Raw genomic sequence first — 24,950 nt, forward strand, 5'->3', positions numbered from 1 at the left:
ATGCGTACTGGCACGTGAAATATTACATATTGAAATTAGAGGAGACTTGCTGGGGATGTTGGAGGGAGATTTATTATATTTTATTGAGATGAGTAAGATAATGAAGTTTGTAAATTTAAACATTATTGAGTTAAACTGACCTATAAAAAGGAAAAGAGTCTTAAGAAAATAGATGTTGATGTGGCCTTTCTTCAAGAAACATATTTAACTGAAAACATTTGAAATTAAAAAGAGATTGGGCTGGATATGTAGTGTCTTCCTTATTTAATTCTAAGGCAGAAGGTGTGGCAATTTTGATAAAAATTAATTTTCCAATTAAAATTCAAAATGTCGTGATAGATCCAGAAGGAGATATGTAATTGTACACTGCCAAATATTTTCTGAATTTTGGATTTTTAAAAATCTGTATGCTCCAACTATTGATGATAAGGTTTATTCAAGAAATATGTCAATCTAGCAGAGGCACATAAGAATATTTTAATAGGAGAAGATTTCAATTTTTGTTTAGATCTATTGTTAGATAGATCTACTCCAGTAAAGACGAGCACAAAAACACATTATTTTGTTGAAAGATTTTAATTTAATAGATATGTGAATGAGGATTCATCCAAGAGAGAAAGATTATTCATTTTATTCGAGTAGGTATGATTACTATTCTAGAATTGATTTATTTTTGATTTCAGCACAATTACAAGTTAGAATTCTTGAAGCTAATTATAATGCAAGAATTTTATCTGATCATTCCTCTTTGATAATAATGGTGGAAATGCCTGAAAAAGAAAATACAATTTATAGATGGAGATTACTGAAAAGAAAAGATTTTTGTAAGTTTGTTCAAACAAAAATTCGGACATTTTGTGATGCAAATTTGAACTCAGTAAATGATAAGTTTATTATATGGGATGCTTTAAAAGCATATTTGAGAGGACAAATTAAGTTTTACTTCTAAAATTAAAAGTAGTTTATGAGAGATTATGAAGAGAAATAAGAGTTTTGAAAAGGATCTTCAAAAATGGGGTTCCGAAGATAAACATAGACAATTGATTAACAAAAAACCAGTATAATACATTACAAAGTTATAAAACTGAAAAAGCAATTATAAGAACAAATCAAATTATGAATTAGGTGAGAGATCAAATAAAGTATTAGATTGACAATTAAAGGTGGAACAGACCTCAAGAATAATCAATCCAATTAAAAAAGATACTAAAGTAGTCAATTAGTCATGAAAAAAAAGAATCATTTAAAAATGTTTATTTGAAATTATATAGTTCAGAACCTTTAAAATATGAAAATAAAACAGATAAATAAAATAAAACATTATCACAGATAATGTTGCCTAGTGTAAGTTTGGAAGAGCAGACTGGGTTGAATTATCCTTTTTCAGAAGTAGAGGTGAGGGAAACCATTACATTACAGATCAATACATTTCTGTGAGAAGATGGATTTTCACCTGAATTCTATAAAGAATTTGAAGAATTATTAATTCCTATTTTTATCCAAGTATTAGATCAGGCTACGAAAACCCATATGTTCCAGAAAAATTTTCAATGGCAATAATTACAGTGATTCATAAAATGGATAGAGATCCTTTAAAACCTTCAACTTATAGACCTAGTTCATTATTAAATGCCAATTATAAAACTGTTGTGAAAATTTTGGCAAATAGATTGACTAAATTGCTGCCTGAATTAATAAATGTGCATCAAAAAGGTTTTGTAAAAAAGAGACTGTCATTGAAAAGTGAAGCTAAATTATTTAGTATAATTCACATAGTGCAAAAAAATAGAGTTGATTTGGGTGTTGCAGTGTCTTTAGATGCAGAAAAAGCATTTGATAGATTGGAATGGGATTTTTTTGTTTAAGATTTTGGAAAAATTTGGATTGAATTTTGTAAATTGGATCAGGCCACTGTATAATAATCCTAAAGCTAAAGTAGTGACTAGTGGACAAATATCTTCACCATTTCAATTTGCTAGATCAAACAGACAAGAATGCTCTTTATCTCCAGGTTTGTTTATTTTAGCTAAAGAACCTCTTGCTTAAGCAATTTGGAGTGATTTGGAAATTAAAGGATTTGGAGTAGGTCAAAAAGTACATAAAATTAGTTTATTTGCAGATGATGTTTTAATATATTTGACTGAGCCTAAGACATCTTTACAAAAATTATATGTTAAATGAGAACATTTCAGATTATAAAATAAATTAGGATAAAAATGAAATTATACCATTAACAGAAGGTGATTATACTCAATGTCAATGGATACCCAGTTTAAATTGCCAAAAGAGGTATTAAATATTTAGGTATTCATGCAGTGAATAATTTGAAAAAAATCTATACTGTTGACACTGATGTCGCTCACAGTGGGTAATTCAAGAGGAGATAGTAGTAAGTCACAGTTGAGGGGCAGTTCAAACAAAACTGTTTACTTTATAGACATGCACAACTTTTTTTAAAAACCCGTGTCACGTGCCCCAATGACGTCACCGCATTGTGACGTCATGACATTTGGCAGACTGTTTGCTGGAGCTTGCAGTGCCACTACATGCTCCTCACGCCCCCCCCCTCCCCACACTGAAGTGGCTCCAAGTGGTCCAGTATATTTGTCTTTGGAGGCTGGCCATTCCATGGAATTGTTGGGTGTGGCACAGGCTGTTCTAAGTCAGTGCGTGCAGTCCACTGTGAAAGTTTGAGGTTGTCCCCAATATGCATGTTGTCCTAGAGCTTCATAGTGCTTTATATAGTCCTTCATAAGTGTTTATAGGTATAATCCTAGAAGCTGATATGGGGGATAATTTTCCTACCCACTCCAGCAGCTTGTACAGTGTCACTGACAACTGGTCTTCCCATCCACAAGGAGACAGTACGAACTCTCCAGGAATAATCAGAGATGCTCCATAGACCAACTCTGCATCAGGCACTGTTCTGATGCCAGTAGCATCCATGGAAGTTCATCTGCCCAATATGGTCCCTGTAAACGGGCCATAAATCCTGCCTTCAGGTGCCTATGGAATTGCTCCACTGTACCGTTGGACTGTGGTGGTGGAGTTGAGTTCCTAGGAGTCTAGATAAAGCTCTCCAGATGGCAGAGGTAAACTGTGGACCTCTGTCCAAAGTGATATTGCAGGCAGAGTGAAATGAGAGACCCAGGACAAAACAAAAGCTTTTGTGCACGACGCAGTTGAAGCGTCGATCATGGGAACTGCCTCCATCCACCGAGTAAACCTATCGATGATGGTGAATAAATATCTGAATCTCCTGTACAATAGGATTGGGCTGATGATATCTACATGTACATGGTCGAATATGTGCTTTGGCAGTTTGAATTGCTGGAGTCGAGCTTTTCCATGCCTTTGGACTGTTAGAAGCTCAGAGGACTCCAAAACCCAGCAGCAATAGAACTTCATAAAGACAAATGGTTACTTAAACAAAAGTTGCTTTTAATTTTCTTTAAACATAAAAACAGGATTAAACTTTAACTTATTACTACAGGTACACAATCCTTTATCTGGAACCCTTGGGGGACAGAGTGTTCCGAATTTCGGATTTTTCCCGATTTCAGAAAACCAGATTTAAACCCAACTGAATTGTGCTGTCGTATCTACCCACAACCCCTTCCAGTCGCACTGCCATCTCCCTCACTCCCCCTCACCCACCCGACTCACACTGCTAGTCTTCCCCCTCGCAGCCCGAGTCACACTGCTGGTCTCCCGCCTACCCGACTTGCACTCCTGGTCTCTCCCCTCGCCAGCCCGACCCTCACTGCCAGTCTCCCACCTGCTCGACTCGCACTGCCAGTCTTCCCCCATCACGGCCTAACTCGCACTGCCAGTCTCATGTCTGCCCAACTTGCGCTGCTGGTCTCCCCCTCACCCGCGCGATTCGTGCTGCCGGTCTCCCGCCTGCCCGACTTGCACGGCCGGTCTCCCCCTCGACCACCCGACTCGCGCTGCCAGTCTCCCACCCACCCGACGTGCTGCTGTCTCTTCCCCCACTTGCTAGATTTTGGAGCTTTCCAGGTTTTAAATGTCCGGATAAAGGATTGTGTACCCCTATTAACTTAACCTAACTTAACCCTCTTCTAATTCTAAGCACGCATGTATGTAATGTGTATATGTTCAGGAAAGTTCTTTGCTTTAATAGTCCAGACATTCACTTCTCACTTATCCAAGTTCACCAGTATCAGGCAATTCTTATATTGTGCAAAGAATTTAACATTTATGAAGTTTCACCAGGCTCTGGTGCTTAAATGTAAATGGTTACCACTCAGGAAGTTTCTTGCTGGTTTCAGAGAGATATTTGTTGCTCGTTGGACACACACAAACTGATGTCCTCTGATCAGTCACTTCAATGTCTTGCTGAAGAAACTTGGCCCATTATGGATTTTCCAAATGATAACCTGTTCTTTCACGTCACCACAAAGTTCCTCTTGTTTCCCTCATTTCAGGAGAAATACTCTAGCCAGCCATTTCCTCTTGTAAGGACTACAAGGGTTTTCAAAAGGCTGAACTCAGAACTCATATCCCATCTTCAAAATGGAGTTTTCAACAAGCCTGCCATGTTGCAGCCTCAACTGCTACTGCAGAACTGACCTCTCTCTCTCTCTCTCTCTGTCCCCTTGTAAAAACAAGAACCACTCCCAAGGCTCCACACGTAATCCTTGAATGATCTTGATCAGCACTTGAGCCCAGACTTCTCCATTTGTACCTGCTTTTGAAATTCTTTACAAAGCAGTTCCATTGCCTGTATGTTTAGTTTCAGCAAAGCATTTGCATTTTCAATGAGATGTGTTTTGTTACTCTGTTTGTGAAATGACCTACACTGAATCCCCACAATCTAACTCTTTCAAAGAGGTATTTATATATAATATAAAATATAGTATAACCCTTAACAGTACCTTCAACATCTGGCAGTCCACGCATGTCCTTGTCCAGTGAGTGATGCCATTCTTCAGGCCGTAACAGACGAACTTATCAGATACTAGGCAGAGTGATGACCCAATGGAGGGATGTAACAGACCATGAATGGCGTCAAAAACATGGCGCCTCCATGAGGCAGGAACGATAGGTTATGGTTCTCCTGTCAAGATATCGCAAAACCACATATTGCCATGAGGTCTGAAACCCAGGTCCTGGAGCTGCAGGTTTATAATGGCTGTCTTGGAGTCAGGTATCTCTGCATCTTGGCATTGAGCCTCTGCCAGGGTGAAATAGTCAACACCTTGGGAAATTGCACATACTTAGTGAAAAGCGATACAGGAGAACGCATCAGCCACCACATTCCTTTTTCCGGAGATGTGCTCCTCTATCTTCTTTGAGAACTCGGAAATGTAGGATAAGTGACACTCCTGATGGCTGACCAAGGGTCCAAAGCTTTACTCAAAGCAAAAGTTAATGGCTTATGGTCTGTAAAGACCGTAAAATCTCTGCCGTCGAGGAAGTACTGAAAGTGCCAGACCACCAGGTAAAGCGCCAGCATCTCCTTATCTCAGGTGCTGTATTTGATCTCTGCATGGCAAAGGTGTCAGTTGAAGAATGCTCGTTGCTTCCATTGTTCGTAAAATGTGTGCAGGATAGTTTTTTGCAGCAATATGTTGAGGTACCCACTAGAGAAAGGGCAGTTTTTGATCTACTGTTGGGGAATGAGATAGGACAAGTGACTGAGGTGTGTGTTGGGGAGCACTTCAGATCCAGTGATTATGATACCATTAGTTTCAATATAATTATGGAAAGGGATAGATCTGGTCCGAATATTAAGGTTTTTGAGTGGGGGAAAGCCAGATTTGATGAAATGAGAAGGGATTTGCAAGGAGTGGTTTGGACTGATTTGTTTTTTGGGATGGAGGTAGAGGAAAATTGGAGGTCACTTAAAAAAGGTGAAATTTTGAGGGTGCAGAATCTTTATGTTCCTGTTAATATAAAAGGCAGAGCCAAAAGATCACAATTTCCATCACCTACAACATAATCCCACCATCAGACACCTCTTCACTTCTCTTCCCCACTCCTACTGTAGTGACATCTCCCTTCCCACTAATTGCCCCCTTGCTACCTAACATTGTGATCGCAGCAAATGCCACATGTGCTCAAACCTTCTCCCTCACCACTATTTGAGGTCCAAGATAGTCGATCCAAGTGAATCTGCATGGATCATCTACTGCATCTGGTGCTCCTATTGTGACCTCCTCTACATCAGAGAGACTGCAGGCAGACTGGGAGATCACCTGGCTGAGCACCTTCTCTCTGTCTGCAGCAAAGGCGGGGTTCTCACAGTGGCCATCCATTTCAATTCCACACTGACATGTCTGTCCATGGCCTCATGCACTAGCAAACCAACACCATGTACAAATTGAAAGTGCAACACCTACTATTCTGTCTGGGCACTTTCAAACTGGTGACATTAACAGTGATTTCTCTGGTTTCTGTCTCCCCCATCCTTTTCTCCAGCTCTCCACCCTGTCACCATTCAGAGAGCTATCTTCTCTGCCTATTACTTCCCAGCTAGGGAAGCTACCTTTATCATTTAACAAGCCTTGTATTTCTCGTATTCTAAAAAAAGGAAAGAGCCAGCAGAATGTACTTCTTATTGACCTATATCATTATTTAATGTTGATATGAAGATTCTATCTAGAGCATAGATTAGAAAAAATGTTACCATTTATTATCTTTGGCTTGGCTTCGCGGACGAAGATTTATGGAGGGGGTAAATGTCCACGTCAGCTGCAGGCTCGTTTGTGGCTGACAAGTCCGATGCGGGACAGGCAGACACAGTTGCAGCAGTTGCAGGGGAAAATTGGTTGGTTGGGGTTGGGTGTTGGGTTTTTCCTCCTTTGCCTTTTGTCAGTGAGGTGGGCTCTGCGGTCTTCTTCAAAGGAGGTTGCTGCCCGCCAAACTGTGAGGCGCCAAGATGCACGGTTTGAGGCGATATCAGCCCACTGGCAGTGGTCAATGTGGCAGGCACCAAGAGATTTCTTTAGGCAGTCCTTGTACCTCTTCTTTGGTGCATCTCTGTCACGGTGGCCAGTGGAGAGCTCGCCATATAACACGATCTTGGGAAGGCGATGGTCCTCCATTCTGGAGACGTGACCCACCCAGCGCAGCTGGATCTTCAGCAGCGTGGACTCGATGCTGTCGACCTCTGCCATCTCGAGTACTTCGATGTTAGGGATGAAAGCGCTCCAATGAATGTTGAGGATGGAGCGGAGACAACGCTGGTGGAAGCGTTCTAGGAGCCGTAGGTGATGCCAGTAGAGGACCCATGATTCGGAGCCGAACAGGAGTGTGAGTATGACAACGGCATATTATAGACTCAAACCAAACTGGCTTTATTAAAAATTATTATTCTTCTTAAAATGTACATCAATTATTGAACATTCTATATCTACCTTCCACTCCATCGATAGAATATATTCTTTCATTAGATGGCGAAAGAGCATTTGATTGGATGGAATGGGAATATCTATTTACTGCACTAGTGAAATTTAATTTTGGTCTTCTTCTCGTGATTCAAATAAACTTTTATCGGCATCTCAGGAAAATGTTTTAGTTTTTAACCACATTGATTGCCAGATATGCAATTTTATTGAAATGGGAAGATGATTCATCCCCTACTCATACACAATAGTCATATGACATATTGTCCTAATTAAAAGTTTAGAGAAGATTAGATATAATGTTAAAGATAGAAAGTTTCAATTTATGAAATTATGGGACCCATTCTTACTATTTTTTATAATTGAAAGAATTAACAATTATTGTACATTCTGATGGTTCATTGTCTGCTCTCCGGGGGTCACCAGTGGTTAAACATTATTGATTTTTAAAATTAATTTATAAGGTAACCTTGATTAGAGGGAGGGGATAGATTAGATTTAGTTTTAATTCTTTGTTTCTTTTTTTTTAACCCTTGTTTTATGTAGGTTATTTCAACAAATGGATTTAACATGGCTGCATAGATAATTTCAATTAAATGTTTTTGAGGGATAAGCAATGATTGATGTAGTTTTATCTACTTTTTATTGGCCTATTTTGTGCGTGCATATAAATGAATTATTATGTAATTGTCATTTTTATATTTTTTTAAAATAAAAAGAAAATCCTGCTGGGTGAGGAAGTAAAAGCAGAAATGATAATGATATTTAAGAGGTATTTTTATAGACATGAAACATGCAGAAGATAGAAGAATATGGACCATGGGCAGATAGACGTCATGGCTGGCACAGATATAGCAGGCAGAATTCTCTTTTCTCAGCTTAAATTATGACTCTCTTGTGTTTGATTTCCCCCTGCTGAGTGGGAAACAAAGTCTGACTGCCCCATCTCGGCACTTTTCATTTTATTTATGTAGTTATAAAGTGGACAGGCAGGTTTTGTTCAATACAGAATAGTACTGGAGAAACAGCAGGTCACAACGTCAACATTTTGGGCTTTTGCAAAATTGAGGTCACCAGCAAATTGGAGCAACAATTCCTTGTATTGTTTGTAGATGGCATCAATATTGACTTTTCCAATGTCTGTTAATCCCCTCCCCCAGTCTCTCTCTCTCTTTTCCTACCCTTCCATCCTTTCCTCCAGCTCCCCATCCCTTTCCTTCTCTGATCAGGGAGCTACCTTCTGGGACATCTGCCCTCATCCTCATTTCTTCTCAGCTTCTTTCTCTTCTATCCTCCCATCTATATCCACCTTCTACCTCTTACCTGTTGGCCTCTGCTCCTTACCCTTCCTCCCTCCTCTCCTCTTCTCTACCCCCAATCCCCACCTTTTTATTCAGGTGTCTTCACTCCTGAAAAGTGACACAGGCTTGAAATGTTGATTGCATTTTACTTCCTATGAGTTTCTCCAGCACTTTTGTGAATTGCACTAGACCCCAGCATCTGGAAATTTTCTTGATTAACTGGGTGATTTTATTGAAATAGTAAAGGGTGTTGGTAAGACCTCACCAGGAACTGCATGCAGTTTTGAATTCCTTACTTAAAATAAAATGTAATAACTATGGAAGCCATGCAAGGAGATTCAACAGGCTAATTCCTATATGAGAGAGTTATATGACCAACTGAGGATATATTGATTAGGCCTGCATTCTTTGGTGTTCAGAAGAATAGGTGTTGATATTATTCAAACATGTAAAATCATAGAGGGCTTTATAGAGTAGATGTTTGGATGTTTCCTTCAGTGGAAGAGTCTTAAACAAATGGATATATCTACAGGATAAGGGGCCAGTCATTTAAAACAAAGATACTTAGAAATTTCTTCTCACAGAGGGTAGTGAATTTCTGGAATTCTCTGGTGTGGTGGGGTGTGGACCTTGGATAGAGCATAGAACATAACAGCACACTATTGGCCCTTCAGCCCATGATGTTGTGCTGTCTTATGTAAACCTACTCCATATCAATCCTACTCTTTCCTACCTCACACCCATAACCCTCTTTTTTTTCTTACATCTATGTGCCTATCTAAGAGTCTTTTTATTGTCCCTATTGTATCAGCTGCAGTTGGATAACCATGTTGAGGAACTTGGGGGGCATCCGAGGCGCTCTAGTATTTGCCAAAGCCCTTTCCTGCTCACGGTGTCGAAGGCTTTGGTGAGGTCAACAAAGGTGATGTAGAGTCCTTTGTTTTGTTCTCTGCACTTTTGTTCTCTGTCTGAGGGCAAAGATCATGTCAGTAGTTCCTCTGTTTGCACGAAAGCCACACTGTGATTCTGGGAGGACCTTTTCGGCGACACTAGGTATTAGTCTATTAAGGAGAATCCTAGCGAAGATTTTGCCTGCAATGGAGAGCAGCATGATTCCCCTGTAGTTTGAGCAGTCTGATTTCTCACCTTTGTTTTTGTACAGGGTGATGATGATGGCATCATGAAGGTCCTGAGGCAGCTTTCCTTGGTCTCAGCAGAGCATGAAAAACTCATGCAGTTTGGTATGCAGAGTTTTGCCGCCAGCCTTCCAGACCTCTGGGGGGATTCCATCCATACCTGCTGCTTTGCCACTTTTCAGTTGTTCAATTGCCTTATATGTCTCTTCCCGGGTAAGGACCTCATCCAGCTCTAGACTCAAGGGCTGTTGAGGGAGCTGGAGCAGGGCAGATTCTTGGACTGAGCGGTTGGCACTGAAAAGGGATTGGAAGTGTTCTGACCATCAATTGAAGATGGAGATCTTGTCGCTGAGGAGGACTTCGCCGTCTGAGCTGCGAAGAGGGCTTTGGACTTGGGATACACAGCCTTTAGTGTCTCATAAAAACCCCTGAAGTCGCCAATGTCAGTGCTAAACTGGGTTCATTTGGCGAGGCTAGTCCACCACTCATTTTGGATCTCCCGGAGATTGCGCTGAAGATGGGTGCATGCAAGACGGAAGGCTCATTTTTTCTCTGGCAAGGACAGCTTTGCAAGGTGAGCCTGGTGGGCAGATGGCTTCTTTGCCAGCAGCTCCTGGATTTCCTGGTTGTTTTCATCAAACCAGTCCTTGTTTTTCCTGGAGGAGAAGCCCAGTACCTCTTCAGTGGATTGCAGTATGGCCATTTTCAGCTGATCCCAGAGGGTTTCAGGAGCTCTCCGAACCCTTCTCCATTGACAATGGCGTGAAGCAAGACTGTGTCCTCGCACAAACCCTCTTTACTATCTTCTTCAGCATGATGCTGAAACAAGCCATGAAAGACCTCAACAATGAAGAAGCTGTTTACATCCGGTACCGCACGGATGGCAGTGTCTTCAATCTGAGGCGCCTGTAAGCTCACACCAAGACACAAGAGCAACTTGTCCGTGAACTATTCTTTGCAGATGATGCCGCTTTAGTTGCCCATTCAGAGCCAGCTCTCCAGCGCATGACGTCCTGTTTTGCGGAAACTGCCAATATGTTTGGCCTGAAGTCAGCCTGAAGAAAACTGAGGTCCTCCATCAGCCAGCTCCCCACTATGACTACCAGCCACCCCCCCCCCCCCCCCCACATCGCCATTGGGCACACAGAACTCAAAACGGTCAAGCAGTTTACCTACCTCGGCTTCACCATTTCATCTGATGCAAGGATCGACGAAGAGTTAGACAACAGACTCACCAAGGCAAATAGCGCCTTTGGAAGACTACACAAAAGAGTCTGGAAAAACAACCACCTAAAGAAACACACAAAGATCAGTGTGTACAGAGCCGTTGTCATACCCACGCTCCTGTTCAGCTCCGAATCATGGGTCCTCTACCGGTATCACCTACAGCTCCTAGAATGCTTCCATCAGCGCTGTCTCCGCTCCATCCTCAAAATTCATTGGAGTGATTTCATCACCAACTCGAGCTGGCAGAGTCTGCAAGCATCGAATCCACGCTGCTGAAGACCCAATTGCGCTGGGTGGGTCATGTCTCCTGAATGGAGGACCATCGCCTTTCCAAGATCGTGTTATATGGCGAGCTCTCCACTGGCCACCGAGACAGAGGTGCACCAAAGAAGAGGTACAAGGACTGCTTAAAGAAATCTCTTGGTGCCTGCCACATTGACCACTGCCAGTGAGCTGATATCGCCTCCAACCGTGCATCTTGGCACCTCACAGTTCGGCGGGCAGCAACCTCCTTTGAAGAAGACCGCAGAGCCCACCTCACTGACAAAAGACAAAGGAGGAAATGCCCAACACCCAACCCCAACCAATCAATTTTCCCTTCCAACTGCTGCAACCATGCCTGCCTGTCCCACATCGGAGTTGTCAGTCACCAATGAGCCTGCAGCAGACGTGGACATACCCCTCCATAAATCTTCGTCCGTGAAGCCAAGCCAAGCCATTGTATCAGCTACTACCACATCTCTAGCCATGCATTCCAGGCACACACAATTCTCTGTGTACAAATCCTACCGCTGGCATCTTCCCTAAACTTTCCTCCAGTAATCTTAAACTGATATTCTGTGGTATTGGCTATTGCCAAAGATGCTGGCTGTCTATGTATACCACTTATAATTTTGTACATCTCTTTTGTTGTCTCTTATCCTCTGTGGCTCCAAAGAGAAAAGCTCTACCTTGCTCAACATAAGACATTATGAACATAGAACATAGAATATTACAGCACAGTATAGGGCCTTCAGCTGATATTGTGCTGATCAACCTAAACCTTCCCTACTTCACCTCTATCTTTTCTTAAATCCATATGCCTGAAAAAAGAGGTAATTAGAAATATTTAAAGTGAATCAATATAAATTGATAGGGGAGTGTGGAGAAATGGAAAAGGAAAAGTCACGAGGCAAAGTAATGTCCCAATATTAATATTCTCTGCTCTGACTAATGAAAGATCATCAATGAAATGCCAGATCAGAGGCATTTAAATCCAGAGTTTCAGATTAATACAGAAGGAGCAGATGTGACCTATGAAAAGTTATTCCCAGGTGATGTGGAGATTCTGGATGAAAATGAAAACAACAAAGAACATCTGACAGCTGTTGCAGGGCCTGAATGACATAACCTGCTACAAAACCAAATCTGGTGCAGTAGCAGATGGCAAAGCTACACTCCCAGAGGAACTCAATACCTTCCACGCTTGATTTAACCACAGTAAGAGCGAAGAACCAATCCTACCCACCCCCATATTTCCTCATTATCCTGTCCATATATGAAGATGATGTGCTACCTTCACGAGAGTGAAACCATCGCTGAGGAAATCATCCAATCCAACAGGAGTACCTGGCCAAATATTAAAGATCTGTGCTGACCAACATACCAATGTATTCGTCTTCAACATCTCACTCCAACAGGGCATGGTACCCATCTGTTTCAAACAGGTGTTAATCATACCAGTACCGAAGAAAAGCATAGTAACTTGCCTTAATGACAATCAACCAGTAGCACTTACATCAGCAGTGATGAAGTGTTTTGAAAGGATGATGTTGAAACATACCAGCTCCTGTCTGAGCAGTGACATAAATTCTTCTACTTTGCCTATTGAGGCAACAGGTCTACAGTGGATGCCATCTCACTGACTCCACCCAAAGCCCTGGAAAACCTGGACAGTAAAGATGCATTGATCAGGATGCTCTTTATTGACTACAGTTCAGCATTTAACACCATCATCCCCTCAAACCTGATCAGCAAACTCCGAGACTGGGACTGAACTGTGTTATGGAATCATGGATTTTCTTACCTCCACCAGACCACCATCAGTGAGGACTGATAAGAACATCTCCACAATCTCTACCACAAGGGCTACATTCTTAGCCCCCTGCTCTATTTATTTTACATCTACAACTATGTGGCTTGGTTACAACAATAGCACCATCTACAAATCTGCTGATGATGCCACAGTAGTGGGTTGTATAAAGAAAGATGAGAGTCAGCATACAGGAGGGAGATTGAAAACTTGGCTGAATGGTGCACCACAACAACCTTGCACTCAATGTCACCACAGCCAAGCAGCAGGTTGTTGACCAGGAAGGGAAAGCTAGAGATAGAGAGGGCAACCAAATTTAAGTTCTTGGGAGTCATTACCTTGGAGGATCTTTCCTGGACCCAACACACTAATGGCATCATGAAGAAAGCTTCTTCTTCCTCTTCTTCCTCAGGAATTTTCAGAGGTTTGGTCTGATACCAGAAACTCTGGCAAATTTCTACAGACGTGTAGTAGAAAGTTTTCTGACCGGCTGCATCATAATCTGGCATGGGGACACCAATACCCCTGAGCATAAAGCTCTCCAAATGGTTGTGCACACAGCCCAGCACATCACAGGCAAAACCTTCCTCACTATCTAGTGCACTCATGTCAAACTCAGGCCCGCGGGCCAAATTTGGCCCGTGATATAATTATATTTGGCCCGCAAGATCATATCAAATATGTATTAGAGCTGGCCGCCGCGCCAGTATAGCGCATGCGCAGCTAATACTACAAATCCCAGAATGCATTGCAAATGTGTTGGCGCCGGCCCGTCAGCCCGCTAATCGCTCCCACCTCCTCTATTTACTTTCATTAGCATCTGCGACCTGTCGCCCAACTCACATGTAATAAACCCCTTACAAAAAATGGCCAAACGAAAGACAGAAAACAGGACCTTTCAAGACAGGTGGGAGGCAGACTATATGTTCATCAGTTTAAAAGACAAACCTGTTTGTCATTGAAGCAAGTTGTTATATTTTTGGCTTGTTGGCTTGTGAAAAAAAATACATTTAAAAGGAGCTTAAAGGCTATAGAGAAATATTATTTATTGAATATTTTATTTCTCATTTGTTAATGCTTCTTCTGGAAAGAGTTTAACCAAAACTATTATTAAACATTTATTTTAATAAAAAAAAGTTTAACATTACATATGTTGAAAGAAGAGAAAACATGCAGATGTTGTTGAAAATTTTCAATAAATATTTAGTTTGGCCCACGACTTAGTCCAAGTTTTTAATTTTGGCCCTCTGTGAATTTGAGTTTGACACTCCTGATCTAGAGCATCTATAGGGAGCGCTGATGTTGGAGACCAACAGCAATCGTCAAGTGTCCACATAATCCAGCACATGCTTTGTTCTTGCTGCTGCCATCAGGAAAGAGGTGCAGGTGCCACAAGACTCACACCACCAGGTTCAGAAACAGCTGCTACCCCTCCGCCATCAGACTCCTCAACAACAAATTCAATCAGAGACTCATTTAAGGACTCTTACTTGTGCACGTCATTGATTTTTAAAAAATTCTCTCTGTATTATATAGTCAATTTGTTTACATTCATTATCTGATTACAGTTCTTTATTTGGTTACGTGTCATTGTTTCAGTTTTTTTGCACTAATAAATGGTCATTTTATGTCACCCATGGGAAAAAGAATCTCAGGGTTTTGTGATGTCATGTTTGTAATCTGAAACCATATCCAATATGCCTTATTTACCTATCTACCCACATTGCCACTTTTTGGAATTTTATATTTATTTTTAAATATAAATATGCAGCATGGTAACGGGCCAGTTTGGCCCATGAACCTGTGTTGCCCAGATATACCCATGTAACCAATTAACCTTCTAATCCCATATGTCTTTGGAATGTGGGATAAAACTGGAGAACCCAGAGGAAACCCACACAGATACAAGGAGAATGTACAAACTCCTTTCAGACAGTGCCGGTTTTGAACCTGAGTTGCTGGCGCTGTATTAGCATAATACCAACCACTGCACTAATTGTGCCTCCCAATATTTTCCAACAACATACCATCACAGCAAAGTATCTAATTTTAATCCAATATTTTGTCTTTATGTAAACATTAATGGATGTGATTAAAACATTTGTGTCATTAATTGACAATCCTGTTTTTTACAGAGAAAATCAGATTCACTTTTACTCGAGCGGGATAAATGAGGAAAGAGTTTCAACATGCTGAACTTTAAGACCCAGAGAAGTTTTAATTAGAAACAAATTGTTCCAAGTAGAAGACTTTAGGAACCAGTGAGGCTCTGGTTAAATAATTGCTTTACGGTAAATTTTGAGGTCTGGGGTCAGAGATGCATTAGGGTTCCCAGTAGGTTGCTTCTTGCTGAATCTGTGATGTCAAATGGTTGGAGTGCAATTTATATTTATATTATATTTTTTACAAAATCTGATAATTATGTTGTCATTAATGGGCATGATAAATACATTCACTTTTAAATTTTCTTTTGGATTTATTGCATTTAATAATTGATTAATTGTCATCCTTCATTGTAAACATTATTATTAGTTTCAATGGGTCAAAAATAATTTGATTTAATGTAAAAATTGTTACTGAATTAGCAAGAAAAATTTGGACAAATCTGAGAAAGTGCAACATGGCCTAAAGATGCCACAGACTCTGTTAAGTGAAGTGTACTCACTCTCAGGCAATAATGGATACTTTGGGGTAAATTTTCCTATTCATCACTTATTGTATTTCATAGATTTTCTCCTGAGTGAAAATCCATTTGGAATGAACATTGAATGACTTTTGTAATCGATTTCACCATTACAAGGCTTTATATATTTTTTAAACATTATTTTTTAAATCTCCATAACAGGATAATTGAATCTCTGGATGGAGTTCGATTGCTATGGTCTTTACTCAAAAAGCCGAATCCAGATATTCAAGCAAGTGCAGCTTGGGCAATTTGTCCTTGTATAGAAAATGCTAAGGTGAGTTTATTGCTAGCCTTAATTTATTTAGTGGCAGGAAATTATTCATAAAATGTTTGCTTTTACATGATAATTAACAGTACCCTCAGGCTACAAAACATATTGTATGGGGAAATATATTCAGATTCTTATATGCAGAAATTTCAACTTCAACTAGTTTTTAAAAATTGGCAGTTGTAAATGGCTCACCAATTGTAAATCCACTGAAGTTGAAAGATCTAACCAATACAGTATGTTGCAGTATGTCAGTGAACACTGATATTTATTGGGCACTCCTCTAACCCTTCATGGCTTTGAGCTGCTGCGCACAATGTGTTAATGTTTCTCAATGTTTAATTAAAAGCTCGCAAAGGATTTTGAATCTCATAGAAACAATGTCCTTTGTCCATTAAGGATTTTATAATCAATAGATACTCAGCAAATTATAAAGACTTAATTTTGCCATTATCATTATTTTTTTTTGAAAATAATGAAGTTTTAGCAATGGAAATTTTAACTCAGCATATTGTAAGCACATAATAAATGTAATACAAAATTAATTAAAATCTATACCTTCCACATAAACTCTGTTTTATGCTTGGCTGCTAATGGCTACATCTGTTCATTATCCATTTACAAAGTAGAGTACAACTCAGATTATCCAAAATGGTCAGGACTGGGCCCATTTCGGATAAGCATTTTTTTTGGAGAACTGGTCATTTTTTAAAAAAAACAGGCAGTAGCAACAGTAAATCACTTATAATAGTACTGAGACAACAAACAACAAGAGAACGCTTTTTAAGCATTAAAATAATGTTTAATTCTCACCAAAAAATGCTGGCCACCTCCGATCACCAATACCTCCCCACTGAGGTGTTGGTAGACAAAGAAATATACTCTTCAAAATCTCTACCTCATCTGTGAAGGGACCATCTAAGTCTTTCTGCTCTTCTAAATCCAAATTTGGCAGCTCTATTTGAGACAAGAACTCGCCAATTTTGTCCATCCTCCCCACCAATTCTGATTTATATAAACCTTCATAATATTCTCAGAAGATATCATTAATTTCCTTTGGTTTATAGGAGACCCTATCTTTCCCAGCTTGCACCACACTGATTGTTCTTGAGAACTGCTCCATCCTCAACTGCTAAGCAAGGACACTTTGGGCTCTGTCTCCCCAGTTCATAATATTTTGGTTTTGATCGCAGTATGGCCTTTTCCATACTGTATGTTTGAAGCGTGTTATATTTCAGCTTTGTATTTGTAATGGCCCTGTATTGATATTTTAAGCCTGATCTTTGGAAGTCCTTTTCCAAACGGTCAGTTTCTTGCTCTAATTCATTCACCTCCTTCTCGTATTCTTTCCTTACTGTTCTAATTATCCAATTATTTTACCCCTCAAATATGCCTTGAGGGTGTCCCATAGGAGGAATTTATCTGGAGTAGAGGTAGAGTTGGCCTCACAGAACATATCTATTTGCGCTCTTATAAAACTACAAAACTCTGGTTTCCTCAACAGCGATGGATTAAGAGACCATCTATAAACTGTTTCCTCTTTGTCTGGCATTATTACCAAGGGCTAATGATCTGAGAGAAGTCTTGCCGTGTACTCAGCCTCCATAATCCTACCCTCTACATGGGCTGAAGACAAAAAAAATCTATTCGAGAGTAGGAGTCATGCTGCCTTGAGTAAAAGGAATAATTCATTTCCCTTGGATGCTTCCGCCTCCAAATATCATTAAATTCAGCGCCTTCATAGCATCAGTAGTTGCTCTTGCCGCCTTTGTTTTTGTTATTTTCTTTGATGACTTATCCAAGACAGGATCCAGACAAAAATTAAAGTCTCCTCCAACTAAAATGTTTTCCCTTCCCTCTGCCAATCACAGGAAAATATCCTACATAAATTTTTCATAATCGAAGTTGGGAGCATATACATTTACTAAGGTGCAGGATTCTGAGTATATCTGGCAGCGCACCAATGCAAGTCTACCTGCTTTATCTGTAAGCACACCCTGCACTCTCACCAGAACACTCTTCCCTACCAAGATTGCAACCCTCCCGCCTTCAAAATAAATGAGGAGGCTATTACCTGGCCCACCCAACCTCTTTTTAACTTCTTATGGTTAAGTGGGTTTCCTGGAGGAAGGCCAGGTCCGCACCCATTTTCCTAATGTGTGCCAAGACCCTTTTTCTCTTAACATATCCATTTAGATCATTAACATTAAAGCTAACACACTTTATGCTCTTAGCCATCGCTCCTAAGGTAGTCAATAGTAGTCCCTCTGCTGGTCCACATTCAAGTCCCAACCCACCGATCATCCTCGGCCAATCGCCTCCAGCGGCCAGTCCCACTACAATCCCTGGGAGAAAAAAAAACAAAGACTCAAAAGTTCAACTAAAGAGACACATCCTCAATTAAAACTACAGTTAAACAACCAAATAACCCCAAACAGTTCCCCATCCTTGCCCAATTTCCATCCCTTGCCGTCCTTTCCCTCCTTTGGTGACCATTACCCTTAATTTGTCACCATCCCTCTCAGTGTAATAGGTCAAGCACCCTGCATTCATACTCCTTCCCTCCTCCCCCCCCCCTGAGCACCCCAGATCTCATTCTCTTTCCATTTTCCCCTTGTCATTACCTATATTTACTTTTTCCCTTTTTTTCTTTCCCCTTCCCTTTCCATAAAGCTAGTAATAACATGTAATTGTGCCAAAATACTATAATAACTGTCTACAACAACTTCTTAGCTTGCCATTAGTTTATTCCCCATTTTTACTATTACTTTTCTTTATCGCCCAAGGACCAAAAACTCCTCGGCGAATTGTTGAGCCTTTCCAAGCTCAGATAAAAACTTTCTGTCCCCCCCCCGCCATTACTATTTTCAGGGTGGCTGGATACCGCAACACACATTCATAACCTATTTGCTTTACCTGCCTTTTGACCAGCTCAAGCTCTTTCATTGACTTTAAAAGTCTTGGAGTAATATCAGGGTAAAATAAAGGCATTACCCCCTTCAATCTCCATCAGGCTCCCTCTCTTTATTATACTGGTTGCCGCCATTCTTAAAATCTTTTCTCTGATTTGGTAATGCAGCAACTTTACCAAGATTGAGCGAGGTCTCTGTCCAAGATTTGGTTTTGGAAGTGGGGATTGGTGGGCCCTCTCTACCTCTACTTTTTCACCCAGCACATCCCTGCCCAGTACTTCAGAGATCCAGGTTGGAAAAAAATTAATTGGGTTTCACCCTTCAATATACTCTTTTAACCACTATCTTTATGTTGTTTCTACGGCTAAAGGTTTCCAGGGTGTCTAACTTGGTCCAGATGCACTCCCTTTCTCTCATCAGGACATCCAATTTCTCTTCTATTTTGTCTTCATTAGCACCCACTCTGTCCTCAGCCTCACCCATTCTCCCCATTAGATCAGAGAGGGCATCTTGTAATTTATCTATCTTTTCCCTCATAGCCTGGGCTCTATTGTTCATTGCCTTAAATAACCTATCTTCCATGAAGCCCAGTACCTCCATTACATCCAAGCCTCCCTCCTGCTTTATGTCCCAGGTGAGTCTCTTCCAGGCATCCTAGCCTCATGGAGTTTTCCTAGTCTACCATTGCCATTGTCGCCCTTCTTGAACTCATTGCTCAAGCTCGACATGCTGTTCGATCTAGCGCCATGGTCCTCTGCTCTCACTGGGGCCTGACCTCACTCTTTAGCTGTGCATCCTGACCCCTTTGGTTTGCAACCGCCGCACCCACCAACCGTAACTTGAAAGTCGTGCTCAGTGCGAACACTCCAGGCCCGACGATCCCGTTCCTCCATTTCTCAATTGCTGCTCTCGTCATCCATGGCTTGGGAGTCGCACATGGTGCAAACCCTCCTGGCCCAGCTGTCTCACTCCTTTGCTCCAGGACCACTTTTCTTGCCACCTGTGGCCTAGGAGCCATGCACATTGCAAGCACCCCAGACCCAGTGAACCCGCTCCTCTGCCTCGCACCCGTCGCTCATATTGTCAGCGGCCTGAGAGTCACACACAGCACGGTGTCTTTTGACCAGGTGGTCCCACTGCAGGAAGGGGGCCTCAAGCTTCTCCCTCTCTCCAGAATCTCTCACTGGGCTCCCATCGACCAGAGGATGCTTCAAGGTATAACCATTGATGGACCTTCCTCAAAATAATGCACCAAATTTCTCAGGAAAAGCTTGTTGCATATGAATTGAAGAGAATTGATGCTATTCTATACCTGACAGGGATAGAAATTAATAAATTAGGACTGGAAGTAACTGTCAAATGACTGCAGTATTGCGATTTAACCAGGAAATATTACAATTATGTTCCATTCAGAACTAAAAAAATGTTTATCTGCTTAATACTATAGAAAACAATACTTTGAATATAAGTGAAATACAAAAGTCTGCAGATGCTGTGATATAGTAAAATACTGGAGGAACTAAGCCAATCTTTCAGGAGTTAATAGGAGACAGAGATATATTGCCAACATTTTAAGACCTGAGCCCTTCTTCAAGGAATAAATTGAATGAGCAAAAAACAGCAAATCTCAGAATACAGACCGTGCCGGCTGTAGAAGGAGTCCAGACCAACAAAAGGTATTAATTGGATATGATAAGTGGAGAGGTGAGAATTAATTATGTCTGTGCGACAGAAGTCAGGGAAAAAGGAGAGAGACAGAGCTTGGAGAAGCAGACGGGGGGAAGAAGTTGAGGGGTGGTGGAATTGGTTTGAATGAAAGGCAGAGAAGTTGATATTAATGCCATCTGGTTGGAGGGTGTCCAGTCAGAAGATGAGGTGTTGTTCTTCCAATTTTCCAGTTGTCTCAGTCTGGTAGGGCATGGGACCATGGACAGACATGTCAGCAACCAAATGGGATGGGGAATTGAAATGGGTGGCCACTGGAACATCCACTCTATTACAGAGGACAGAGCCGAGGTGCTCAACAAACCAATCTCCCAATAAGCACCCAGTCTCTCTGATGTAGAAGAGACCACAACAGGAGACTTGCTTTGCCTTACTACATCACTTTGTAGAGATTGTTTACATCTTTTCACAGCAGACAGTATTAACTAGCTTTCTATCTTGAGTGATGGTGACTAACATCAACCACTCGAGACAGAGTGCAAGTTAAATGCAGTTTTAATAGACTAATGTATACATCTAGGTCTTGCCTCTGTGCAGAATGGAGGCGCATCAGCTCCGATTGGCTTTATATACAAGGTCGTCAGGTGGTGGCCCCTGGTGACCTAGGGGTCTAATAGCATATCACTACAATGAGCACACCTATTTATGTCACAATTTGCATTTTGACTTAAATCATTAATAAAAATGGTGAATAGCTGAAGATGTAGCACTGGCTTCTTGCCAATCATTGCAACTGTCTGCCAAGCTAAACATAACCCCTCATTCTGACTGTTTTGTATGCTTTACTAGTCTATGAAAATGAAAAAGGGGACATGTTCAAAATGGTCATTTAGACCTTAAGACCATAAGTCATAGGAGCAGAAATAGGCCATTTAGCCCATTGAGTCTGTCCTGCCATTCAATCATGAACTGATCTGTTTTCCCAATCAGCCCCATTTCCCACCCTTCTCCCAATAACCTTTGATGCCATGGCTAATCAAGAACCTATTAATCTCTTTCTTAAATGCACCCATAACCACCTGTGGCAACAAATTTTACAGATATATAATTCTCTGGTGTCACCCTTCAATCCTGAAATTGTGCCCTCTTGTCCTAGACTTTCCCTCCATGGGAAGCAACTATTCTACATCAACTCTGTCCATGCTTTTCAACATTTATAATGTTTCAATGAGATCCCACCTCATTCTCCCAAATTGTAAAGAATACAGAGCCATCAAACGTTCCTCATATGATAACCCTTTCATTCCTGGAATCAATTTTGTGAAGCTCCTCTGAAACCTCTCTAATGTGAGCATATCGTTCTTATATAAGGAAACCATATTTGCTGACCAGTGCCTTATAAAGCCTCAACATTACATCCCTGCTCTTTTATACTATTCCTCTTGAATGAATGCCAGCATTGCATTTGCCATCTTCACCACTGACTCAACCTGCAAAGTTACCTTCAGAGAATCTTGCACGAGGACTCTCAAGTCCCTTTGCATCTGGGAATTTTTAATTTTCTTTCCATTTAGAAATCAGTCTGCCAATTTATTTCTTCTCCCAAAGTGCATGGCCACACACTTTCCGACATTGTATAACATTTGTCTGTTCTCCGCCCATACTCTTAATCTGTCTTAAGTACAGCCTCAACACTACCTCAAAATTACCTGCTCCTCCACCAACCTTTGTATCACCTGCAAACTTGGCCACAAAGCCATTCATTCCATAATCTAAATCATTAACATACACTAGCCTGCTTGTCACTTCAAAGAATTCAAATATGTTTATCAAGCAAGATTTTCACTTTAGGAAGCCATGCTGGCTTTGACCTATCTTGTCATGTGCCTCCAAGTACTCTATAACTCATCCTTGACAATTGACTCCAACATCTTCCCAACCATTAACATCAGGCTAACCATTCCATAATTTCCTTTTCCTCCCTTCTTGAATAATAGTATGACATTTGACATTTTACAGTCCTCCAGAATCACGCCAGAATATATTGATTCCTAAAAGATCAAAACTAATGCCTGCAGCGAACTGGAATTCACTGTCTATGTATTGTTCAGATGGTTGGCTCCTCCCTTGGCTCCGCCCTAACCTACCCCAATATAAAGCCTAGTTGTTCCGCCTTACCCTGGACTATTGTGTCTACCGGCCATTGATTGTAAGCTATTAAAAGCATGTTTGTACTCCTCACTTGTCTCTGAGTGTAATCAATTGTGTTACAATGGCTTCACAATCTCTACACCTACTTCAGGTCTGAGTGACTTATCCACCCTTAGACCATTCAGCTTTCTGTGCACCTTCTCCCTTGAAATAGTAGGTGCACTCACTTTCCTTCCTTGATATTCTTAGACATCCAGCACACTGATAATGGTTTCCACAGCATCATTTAACCTGAAAATGCCTGAGGTTGACTGATCTTGGAAGCTAAGCAGGCTCAGGACTGGTCAGTACTTGGAGATCATCTAGGAACACCATGTACTGCAAGTTTCTGGGAAGGGCGCTGGACAAAGTGGCAACTCTCTGTCTGCCTTATAAGGTAGACAAAAGTTAAAGAATTTCTTGTATGTTACATTCAAAATATCATATTACATCACAATAATGGAACCTTTTTATTTGAAGAAACGTTTTGTATCCTCTGATGTTGTTTGCTACCCTACTTTCATACTTTGTCTGAGTTTTTAGTTGCCTTCTGCAAGGTTTTAAAAACATCCTAACCTCTATCTTCCCTCTGATTAAAACTGAAATTTGTAGAAAATTCTTCTCTCATAGGGTGGTGAACCTCTGAATTCTCTGCCCCTGAGAGTGGTGGAGGGAAGATCATTAGATACATTTAAGGTAGAGATGAATGTATTTGAAAGATCAAGGGATCAAAGCTTATGAGAAATTGGCAGTGCACTTGTGCCCTTTCTATTGATCATTATTGCCAACTCCTTTAGCCCTGCTCCATTTCACTCTACATTATCTCTAATTATCAGATCCTGGGCTCTTAATCTCTCGATTTTCCCCTTAAGCCTATCAATTCCACCCCTTCTTTCTTTGCTCTCCACTTCTTAAAGAAGGTATATGGTGATCCGCTCAAATATCTTCATGTGTGGTTTGGCAGCAGTTTTTACTTATTATAACAGAGAAGGAGACTATTAGCTTATAAGATCTGTGCCAGCACTCAGAGAGTAATTTGATCAATCTGATCCTCTCCTCTTATTTCCCTGCAGCTGTGCAACTTATTCTCTCTCACATGCCCATCAATTTCCATTTAATACTTTTTAGCATTTCTGTACACTGGGGGTTAACATAGTAGTCAATTAACCTATCATCACATCTTTAGGATGTGGGAAGAAACAGAAGCCCACACGATCATAGAGAAAGCACGCAAGCACTACACACTTGAGATCAGGATCGAACACCGAACACTGGTCCTTGGAGCTGTAAAGCAACAGCGCTGACTTCTGTACAATGATACCATCCAAACCCAATCGCACATTATTTCTGTATTGATTAGCCTGCATTGGTCCCATCCTTATAATGCATTTTCTGTGCAAAATCCCTCAGTAGTATCAACATTCCTTAGCCTAACAAACTTCTAACCTTGGAAACTTGAAAACACATTACTTTTTATGCATCTCCATTTGATTGATAATGATCTTGTGAAGTAGTGTGAAATGTTTTCTACATTTAATAGCATGGAATTTGACATGAAGCTAGTTTTTAGTTTTTTTATTAATTGCTTTTGGGAGTTCCATGATCTTGAGCTTTCATTTGCATTTACCTGAATTGCATTTATGCCGTGGGTGCATCATTCCTGGCAATCATGCAGTTTAATATTTCTTCCCATTCATACTTCATGATGGACCTTGTTCCTCCTGTATCATGGAATATGATGAACCACTCCTTTTCCCCCTCCCCTCCTTGTTGAACAAGGTATCCAGACCCTCATTCAAAATTTATGTGCCCAAGATTTTCTCTGAATGGCTTGCAGCAAGTTTCACAAAATTTTGACATTTGAAGGCAATGGGCACATCATCATTTTCAAGAAATCCCAAGTTATGAATAAATGTTAATGCAATGATCAGTGTATTGGTGCTGACTGCACATTGCAAAATATAGTGGAAACAAAAACTCTATGTGTGAATTGCTTCATGCCAAATTGGAGCAGATTGATTTTACAAGGTGATTCCAGCATGTTTTCCAACATTATCTGGTTTCTCCCCAGTATTTCTTGTCCTTGAATTTCAAGTTGAAAAGCATTCCTAATTAGAGTGGTAT

The 24,950-nt window shown here is 40.8% G+C and overlaps 1 protein-coding gene and 1 long non-coding RNA gene across 4 annotated transcripts in view; one reads left to right on the top strand and one right to left on the bottom strand.

Moving 5' to 3' along the window:
- Nucleotides 1-24,950, bottom strand: part of LOC138751771 (uncharacterized) — a 692,174-nt gene that overhangs the window by 490,090 nt on the left and 177,134 nt on the right. The window lies entirely within an intron of this gene.
- Nucleotides 1-24,950, top strand: part of odad2 (outer dynein arm docking complex subunit 2) — a 355,511-nt gene that overhangs the window by 228,257 nt on the left and 102,304 nt on the right. For all 3 annotated transcript variants that reach the window (XM_069914511.1, XM_069914512.1, XM_069914513.1), the window contains one exon: nucleotides 15,951-16,065. In XM_069914511.1, coding sequence (XP_069770612.1) covers nucleotides 15,951-16,065 — 115 coding nt within the window. The remainder of the gene's footprint in view (nucleotides 1-15,950; nucleotides 16,066-24,950) is intronic.

This window comes from Narcine bancroftii, chromosome 1, assembly GCF_036971445.1.
Source record: "Narcine bancroftii isolate sNarBan1 chromosome 1, sNarBan1.hap1, whole genome shotgun sequence".
Taxonomy (NCBI): Eukaryota; Metazoa; Chordata; class Chondrichthyes; order Torpediniformes; family Narcinidae; genus Narcine; species Narcine bancroftii.